Raw genomic sequence first — 9829 nt, forward strand, 5'->3', positions numbered from 1 at the left:
TAAATAATTTAAAATCTTAATATTTTAAATTTAAAAACAACTCCACACTCAAATCGTAACCAAACACATAAAACAAAACTCAATTAAGAAATTATTTTTAAAACTCATAACCAAACACATAACTCGAAACTCCATACTACTTTCACAACTTTACACTTAAATAGTAACCAAGTACATAACAAAAAAATTAAAATATTTAAAAATATTTTTATAAAATATAGTTTGAATTTATTTTTATAAAATATTTTAAAATTTAAAAAATTCAAATCGTAGTATTTAAAAATATTCAAAAAATTAAAAACTTAAAATATTGATTTGAATTAAGTTTTGAAAAGAATTTTGAATTATGTGTTTGATTATGAGTTTTGAAAAGTAATAATTATGTTTTTCATTGAGTTTTAAAAAATGAGTGTAAAATTATGATTTGAAAGCTTAAAACAAATACCACACTTAAATTAATGGGTGAAACTATAATTTGAGAGACTTAATTTTTAACCAAGTCCCAAAATTAGACATAAGTCTCAATTTAATAATTTAGTCGGTTTATCCTTCAAAGTTAGAAACATAGAAAAATGTTAGGAATTTTAAAAGTTTTTACCAAATATCTTATATAATTGTGGGATCCACACCATGTGAATCTCACGTGAATCCTACAACCATATAAAATATTTAATAAAAAAATTAGTCAAATTTTTAAAATTTCCAACATTACTCATAGACATATTCATGTAAAATAATATTAAATTAATGCTCTCTAATGATTTTATTTTGATTTTAAGGTGTAATTCAAATCGCTCCTTTTATGTAATCTATTAAGTAAATAATTTGGATATAAAAATGGCAAATTACACAAATAGTTCCTATAGTTTGGGGTTTGTGTCACTTTGGTCCTTGACTTTTTAATTGTCACACATTTGACCCTGAATTTTGAATCTTGTTTCAAATAAGGACAATTAAAGATATCATTGTTTAATTTCAAAGGTAAAATCATCAATTTAATAAAATATAAACTAATTTGACCCAAAAAAATGTCAAAAAAATATTTTTAATTTTTTAAAAATTATTTTTATCCACCAATGATAAAATTGTGTAAAATTAATAAAAATTACATGATTAATTTTTTAAAATTAATTTTACATGATCATCATCTAAACACATAATAAAAATTCATTTGGTAAAAAAAATAAATAAATGTTTAAAAGATTTATTAATTTTACATAATTTTTTTAATGGGTAGAAATAATTTTTAAAAATTCAAAAATATTTTGTTTGATATTCATTTTTGTCAAATTAGTTTATATTTTATCAAATTGACGATTTTACCCTTGAAAAATCTAATAATATTTTCAATTGTCCTTATTTGAAACGAGATTCAAAATTCAGGGTCAAATGTGTCACAATTGAAAAGTTAGGGACCAAAGTGACACAAGTCCCAAACTATAAGGACTATTAGTGTAATTCACCCATATAAAAATATAGGTTAATTATAGGGGTGAGTAGTGGATATACCGATCCGCCAAAACCGACCGAACCGAACCGATCCGTCGTATTTTGGACGGATGCGTGATGATAAGCGAACGGTTGCAGATTGATTTTCTCCAATCTGCCAATCTGGCGGACGGATGGCGGATTTGAGATTCCTTTGGCCGCAACCGAACCGCCAAACCGCAAACACCTCTAGTAATTTATAAGACATTGTGTTTTCCGTTTGTTTAAATATTCTGTTTGTGTTTTCAATTAAAAAAGAGTTTAAATATTCTGTTAAAAAAAATTCAACTTGAATATCTTTTTCTAATTGAAAAAAATAAACGTATTATTTATCTATATTTTTTGGTTTTTAAATCTATCTCTAAAAATAATAAATAAAAAATATGATATATGCTGGTTGGTTTTTGTTTTTAAAAACAGATATAAATGTAATAATACAGAGACATACAATCTCTATTACTACTATATTCATGATTTTGGTGATTTGAATCGTTTTTATATTTTAAGAACCACAGATTGTAATAGTTTATGTAAATGAGGCATGTTGCGATTGTAGTATGTGGATGAGGCATGCAGCGATTGTGATATTCTAAAGTTTCAAACTTTCTTACTTTGGATGAGGCATGCAGTGATTGTAATATTTTTTTAAGTCATTAACTGTAACACTTTCTTCTCTTTTTTTTTCTTTTTTTTTAAGGAAGTGCATAAGTTGAATTATGTTGAATATATTATAAAATTTTAAACCGCCAAACCGATTTGCATCCATCCTCCAAACCGCCAATCCGCTCAATCCACATCCGCCAGATCGGTAGACGGATGCGGATTGATTTTCTCCAATCCGCCAATCTGGCGGATAGATGACGGATTGAAGGTTCTGTGGCCGCAACCGACCCACGTCCATCCCTAGTTAATTACATGTTGTAACTTCATATTGGGGTCACATTTTTTTTTTATAAAAATAATCCTTTATTTTTAAAATTATATTTATTATTTATTTAAATAAATGTTATCTAATCTAACAACCAATAATATCTGATTTAATTTATATATATATATATATATTTTTTTTTTTAACGATCATAATCTATTCAATGAAACAGTTGATATTATAAAAATCAACCCAAAATCAAGGCCCACTCATGCCAGGTAACCCGTACTCGTGAGTCAACACTGCGAAATTTATTTTGGGCAAGTAATTAATTAGAGTAAGGTTCCTCTAGAGTTTTTTTTCTCTAAAATTTTTTAGAGTGGTGTGTTGTATGGTTGAAATTTAATGACAAGTTATATCAATTTTTTAACATTAAATCTCACCCATACAACACACCACTTTAAAAAAAAAAAAACTCTAGAGGATCCTTGGTGAATTAATTAATCAGACAAACACGGGACGCAATATTAATTGAAAGTTCATCTCTACGCGTTATTATCACCATCCAATTGTCTTCTCATTCTTATTTATCTTGGTGTGTGGTGGAGGGCCTTCCCTTCCCATATACCTCTCTCTCTCTCTCTCTGACTCTCTCTCTAGAAATGGTAAGAAGATGATGACAACAACAACAGGAGGAGGAGGCAAGTCAGGAACTACTGCAGCAGCAGCAACAACAACAGCATCACAAGAGTGCTGCATGTGTGGAGATTTTGGTCTCTCTCATGAACTCTTCAACTGCAAAGTCTGCCTATTCAGATCTCAGCACAGGTACCAATTCAATGGAGGGTTAATCCAAACCATCAATCTTAATTTTCTTTGTTTTTCTTATCTGGGTCTCACCTTTTGTCTAAATCTCAATTGATATTGATACATATATGTATATATATATATATAGTATTTTTATTCAATTGATAATTATATGTACCCCGGTATATCATATATATGGAATGAAAATCACATGCGTATCAATCAATTCCGGTTTCAATTGAGAACTATTAATTATCTTCTGTTTTTGGACCTCATCGTCAAAACTTAAATAATTGAACAGGTACTGTAGCAATCTGTATCCAAAAGCTGAGTCATACCAAGTCTGCAATTGGTGCCTGAGTCAAAGGGATGACAGAACAGAGAAAACAAACTCTTCCAATTCAACATCATCTGGTAGGAACAACAGCAGCGAAGATGATCGACTAATCATCAACAACAACAAGATCAAGAAGAATAATAGTGGCAGTGATCATCACAACAATCATGGAGGCCTAAAGGCTCATCAATATCATCATCATCATCATCATAAAGGCACTTCTCAGTTTCAATCCAGTGGGCCCATCAAGAAACAACGGTCACCGGAGAGATCGCCGTTGGTGGCGGTGGCGGCAGCAGCAGCAGCCCGGAAAAGGGTCATCAGTGGTGGTGGGGTGGAGGAGAGGCTGAGGAGGACAAAGTCAGAGGAGATGTCAAATGGTGGGATTTCTAAACAAGTGTTTAGAAATAAGGTGAGAAGGTATAAGCTCTTGGATGAGGTGTCTAGCCAATAATGGTTTAGATCCCATTTGGATATGTATAAGATTTTCTATTGGCTTATATTAGATATCCAAATGATTTATTAAATTTTTTTTATGGGTAGGAGACTCATACACATGGAGATTCATGTGGACTCTATCTATGTGAGAAATTTGATATGTAGATTCATGTGGATTCTATCTATGTGAGAAATTTGGTAAAAAATTTAATAAATCATTTGAGGTTCATAACATTTTCATTTTTTATTTCAAATTTTTTTGTCATTTTGTTTTAGATCCCATTTAGATATGTATAGGATTTTCTATTTCAAATTATTTCTGTCATTTTGTTTTAATACACCCTAGTTGGATGGATGGTAGTATCTCAAAATTATTGTATTTTATGATTCATACCATTTCGTGCAATTGCATGTGTGACTCAAAATTTTTGGGATTGTGGATTCTGGCCATTTGAATGTTTGGATGCTCCACCAACAAGGGTTGGTTTAGTTGGTAAGGCTCCTTCCCTTCGCCCATTTGGCTTAGGTTCGAGTCCCGTTGCCGGTAGTCCTTTGTTGGTGGGCAATATTGCGTAACGCTTTCCCTGGCCTTGGAGTGGGGTAGCCTCCCCTCCTCCTAAACTTATTTTGAATCAAAAAAAAATGTTTGGATGCTCCTAACTGGCTTTGTTTGGCCTGAGTTATTTTAGCCAAATTTATATTAAGAAAAAGAGAATTTTTAATGAGAAGCATTCTGTTCTAGCCTCTAAGGTCACAAATTAAAATTTTTAATTTTTTGATTTTATAATTAATTTAAATTTTTTATTGACAAAGGCTCTGTTTGGGAACATACTTTTTTAGTAATTTTTTGACTTTTTAGCTAAAATATGATGTAAAAAAAACTAGTATGTTTGAGATGAATTTTTAATTTTTCACGAAAAGATGTGTAAAGAGTAGAGAGAAAAAGAAATATTTGACTTTTTGATATAAATTGTTGACTTTTTGACTTTTTTAGTAATTTTTTTACTTTTTGACTAAAAAAGTCACTTGCCAAACGACGCTTAACTCTCATTTAAGCATTAAAAAATACTAACATATTATGTGGACTATGCACGAGATTGGATTTAAAAAATCAAAGAGTTAAAAAACTAAATTATAATTTTTTTTTGATAGACAAAATACAATCTAATCATCATGTGATCAAAAAATATAGAGATTGTAGCAATCTAAACAAATTTTTTTTCTCATCATTGAGTTAAAAAAAAATTTAATTGATATTTAGAAAACACAATTATTTTTTCTTCAAAAAACACACTAAATTAAAAGCCCAATCAGTTTAAATATAGCATCAATCTATATTTAAAAAACACAATTATTTTTTTTTAAAAATACAGTGAATTAAAAAAACTCAATCAGTTTAAAAAATCACAATCATATTTTTACTCATACTAATAAAAATAAATGAAAAAAAGAATCATTAAAAAATAAATAAAAAGATTAGTTACAAGCTTTTTGTAACTATGAAGGTGGCAATCTTTTTCCTTAAATTTTGTCCATTTTTTTTTTTTTTGGTACAGCGGAATAGGAAGAGAAAAGAAACAGAAGCAGAAAAATAAACAGAGACACTAAAGCCTCCCCACTCCAACCATATCGGCAAGCACTTGGCTACGCACTTCAGCAGGTGGCTCCTCCACAACCACCAGGAATTCTGCTTGATCAGCTCCCATATTAGCAAGTATGTCTGCACATTGATTAGCTTCCCTATGATGTGTTGAATAGAGCAGCATCAACGTTGCAACAAGTGACGAGAATCTTCAACGATGCTTCGATATGAACAATTTGGAGGTGGGCCTTTGGTCAGAAGCTCCTCAGCCATAGTAGAGTTAGTTTCAATGATAACTTCACGGGGTCCTTTCTCCAAAACAATGGTCAGGCCGTGGTAAATCCCCCACATTTCAGCTTCGAGGCTATAACAGTTTTCGAGCTTGCCGAAGAAACCGGACAGCCAAGTTCCTGCTTCATCGCGAAAGGCTTCACCAAAGCCTCCATCCCTTGGGTTTCCACATGCACACCCATCAGTGTTGAGTTTAATTTTCCCTGAAGAAGGAGGAAACCGGTTAATTAGAGTGGTTATCGGTGGGGTGGAAATAACATTCATACTAAAAGCTTGCAAAATCTGGTTAGCATAACTATGAATAAGGTAAAGACTGGTTCAAAATGGGATCCACATTATCAAAAACTTTTTTATTCCTGTCAAGCCAAATATGCCAAAGAGAAGCAATGAAAAGAAGATTCCAAAAAGGGTCTGAAAGCTGCCGAGGTTTCAAATTCTTTTTTATCCAAGAGGTAAGACACAACTGACTATCAGCAGATAGCCATGGAGTACTAGCCACATTACTCCAAATAGTCTTAGTGACCACATAGTTGCGAAAGATATGCGTAGTGTCTTCAGTATGAAACCCACACCAAGGACATTCTGCGTTATCAAACAACCCTCTTCTCATTCTCGTATCATTGGTAAGAAGCCTGCCAAGAAGGATCAATTAGAGAAAACATTTGAGGTTTTGTGGGATTTTCAGTTTCCACACCCATTCAAAATCCATATTCTCATCCACTTGATTAGAAGCAATTTTATAAGCTGTAGCAGTAGAGAACCCTCCCCCAATAGACCCCCTCCAATGAGGATTATTAGAAAACATGACAAAACGCGGCAGGGTTACTTTCAAAACACAGCCGAGAGCCTCACTAGGGAGTTTAGCATGGACCGCATCCATATCCTAGTTACCCTCAGCATCCAAAAGAGTAACCACATTTTCAAAGGTTATAAGAGGATGATTGGGGAAAATAAAAGCCAAAGCCTCTTCACCACACCAGCAATCATACCAAATGGAAATGCGAGAACCATCACCCACACTCCATTTAATCCCTTTCTTCAAGATATCTCTAGTTTGGAGAATACCTCTCCAAATGTGAGAAGCAGACTTTTTTGAAGAATACGAGAATAAATCACTATCAGAAAAGTATTTAGCCTCAAGGACTTTAACCCAAAGGCAGTCCTCCTTAATCAAAATTTTCCAAGCCAACTTAGCCAAAAGAGCTAGGTTTTGAGACTTAGCCATTCTCAGGCCAAGCCCCCCCATCTTTTTACTTTGGCACAGATTCGTCCACTTCACAAGATGGACTCTCTTACTAGTTTCAGTATCTCCCCAGAGGAAGTTACGGTTTAATTTATCAATATCATTACAAATACTCCCCGGAAGAGCAAGAGTTTGCATAGCATAAGAGGGCAAAGCAGAGGAGACAGCTTGAACCAATGTAGACCTCCCAGTCAAGGATAGCAAGTTCGACTTCCAACTGGTAAGTCTACATTGGATTTTATCCGTAATAAACCAAAAGAAGTGACGATTACACCTCTTATGGATAAGAAGGATACCAAGATATTTCCCTAGATCAGAAGTCAAGGAGATATCACGCACATTAATCAAACTCCTAGCTTCATGGCAAGCAATATTAGGAGAAATGAATAATTTGGATTTAAATAAACTGATCTTGAGACCAGAAGCAACATTAAAATCATTCAGCACCTCCATAATGGTATTAAAATTACTCACATCAGCTTTCCCAAACAATAAGAGATCATCAGCAAAAAAAAGATGTGAGAGGAGAGGCCCCTTATAAGAAGCCTTAACACCCTTCCACCTATTTTGATGAACTTTCTCAGATATCATATTTGAGAGTTTCTCCATACATAACACAAAAAGGTATGGTGATAGAGGATCACCTTGCCTCAACCCCTTCTCTATAGGAAACTCCTCCAGTTTCTTACCATTCCAAAGAATAAAGGCTTTTACATTGGTAACACAATTCATAATTAACTCAATCCAATGATCATTAAAGTTAAAATCAACAAGGGTCTGATAAAGGAAATGCCAAGACACGTTGTCATAAGCCTTTTCTAAATCAATTTTCAAGATCATATCATCTCTTTTGCCCTTAAGCCCTCTGAGAGTATGAATGATCTCCTGAGCAATAATGATGTTATCACAAGTCATGCGTTGAGGAATGAAGCTGCTTTGAAAAGGACCACCACTGCTGGCCAAAAGAGACCTAAGCCTACAAACCAAGATTTTAGTGAGGGTTTTATACAAGACATTACAAAGGCTGATGGGTCTGAATTGATGAATGGACTCAGGATTATCAAGTTTAGGGATAAGGGTGATAAGGAAATATTTAAGAGATTTTGTCCATCTCTCTCTCTTTAAACTTTTCCCCAATTCTGTCAATTACATTTTTTTCAAATAAACTCCCTTTAGTCAAAAGGAATGATGAATGCAAATAACAAAAAGCTATGTAATAGGCTTCGTTTAGGAAGAAGGGTTGGGTTAGGTTGGGTTGGATTTGGAGCTATTTTAGTCACACACACAAAAAAAAGAAGAAGGGTTTTTTAGCCCAATAAGATAAAACATCACATCGAACCCATAATCATTGCATTCTTTCTCTTACAAAAAAATAAAAAAAACAAAAAAAACCCTTCTCAAACTAGACTTTTTAGCTCCAGGTTAAAATAACTAAAAAACCAACCCACTTCCCAGACGAACCCTAAAGCCGTGATTGTATAGATGCATCCTTCCATGGGGATTGAGGGTTGCTGTCGTGCCTTATGGCAGAGCAGCCTGCTGTGAGGTCTCATGGAGGCATTTTTTGACTGTATTTTGATGATCTGAACCGTTCATATTGTAAGGTTTGTCAAGTATATCATTCATATAAAAAATCAAGTTAATCGGACATCTGCAACCCCATGATCATGTCCTAATTGTTTTTAAAAAAATTATTAAAATCATGTTAACCGTTTATTTTTTGAAAAACAAATGTGTTTTTTTGATGAGGCTACAAATGTCCAATTTACTTGATTTTTTGCATGAATGATCTATTCGACAAACCTTACAATATGAACAGTTCGAATCATTGAAAAAATTCGGGACACACCCATAACGGGCCTCACAGCGCACAGCAAGAACCCCAATTCCCCTTCCATGGCGAAGATATTTTTTTTTTTTAGGAGGAGCTTCCCTCCAGTATTAGATCGAATTAGAGAATATTGTTGAGTCCGTGGAGGCCCATCATAGATCCCGTTTCGATAATTCGAACCATTCAATATGTAGACTTCGTCGAGTATTATGTGCCTATAAAAACTCACGTTGATCGGATATTGATAGCTATGTGATCAAATCAGTTTTGTATAAAAAAAATTGACAATGAACAAATTAACGGTTGATAGAAAACTGATCCGATGAAATAGCTATCGATATCTGATCAATGTAATTTTTTATAGACATATAGTACTCGACGAGTTCTACTCATTAAACAGTTCAGATTATCGAAACGGGACTCGTAGTGGGCCCCTACGGGCCCAACAACACCATTCAGTCCTGATTGGAGGGAAGATGCTAACCATTTTTTTTTTTTTAATCAGCAATGAAATCAATTGGTAGTTAAAAAATATAAACATTTAAAAAATATATATATATGGTGAGTTAATATAAAGGGATGGTTTTGTCGAGCATTTCCAATCCAAACTTGGGGTAAAGAGAACCATTCTATATGTTGAGTTTGAGAGCCTACGTGATGAAAACTAATTTGTGCTCCATTGATGCAATGTGTATACATTTGTCTAGTGCCATCAGCTATACTGACTAAAGCTGGGATTGTAAAAGTTGTACTCCATCTTGGTGGAACTATGTGTTGTTCAATATATGATTTACTGGCTCTGGTATCTATCATGGCATTTACACTAAGAGTTTTTTTTACAAATTTGATTAAACAAGAGATCTCAACTAAATTTGGCTTGGGTATGACAGGGTAATTAAATGGTAAGTATGCGTTGTCAGATTGTGCTTGGAAATATTGACTAA

The 9829-nt window shown here is 33.3% G+C and overlaps 1 protein-coding gene across 1 annotated transcript; it reads left to right on the plus strand.

Moving 5' to 3' along the window:
- Positions 1-2850: 2850 nt before the first annotated feature.
- On the plus strand, positions 2851-4153 carry LOC114320010 (uncharacterized). The gene is made up of 2 exons (XM_028267099.2): positions 2851-3184; positions 3465-4153. The coding sequence occupies exons 1-2, from the start codon at positions 3030-3032 to the stop codon at positions 3952-3954; spliced, it is 645 nt and encodes a 214-aa protein (XP_028122900.2). The 5' UTR covers positions 2851-3029; the 3' UTR covers positions 3955-4153.
- Positions 4154-9829: the final 5676 nt, after the last annotated feature.

The sequence above is a fragment of the Camellia sinensis genome, chromosome 6 (genome assembly GCF_055761805.1).
Source record: "Camellia sinensis isolate YWXY chromosome 6, ASM5576180v1, whole genome shotgun sequence".
NCBI lineage: Eukaryota > Viridiplantae > Streptophyta > Magnoliopsida > Ericales > Theaceae > Camellia > Camellia sinensis.

Bases quoted from the DNA above. Each gene is read 5' to 3' on its own strand.
- LOC114320010 (XM_028267099.2), top strand. From the start codon at position 3,030: ATGATGACAACAACAACAGGAGGAGGAGGCAAGTCAGGAACTACTGCA. The intron at 3,185-3,464 runs GTACCAATTCAA...ATAATTGAACAG, and splicing joins CTATTCAGATCTCAGCACAG to GTACTGTAGCAATCTGTATC.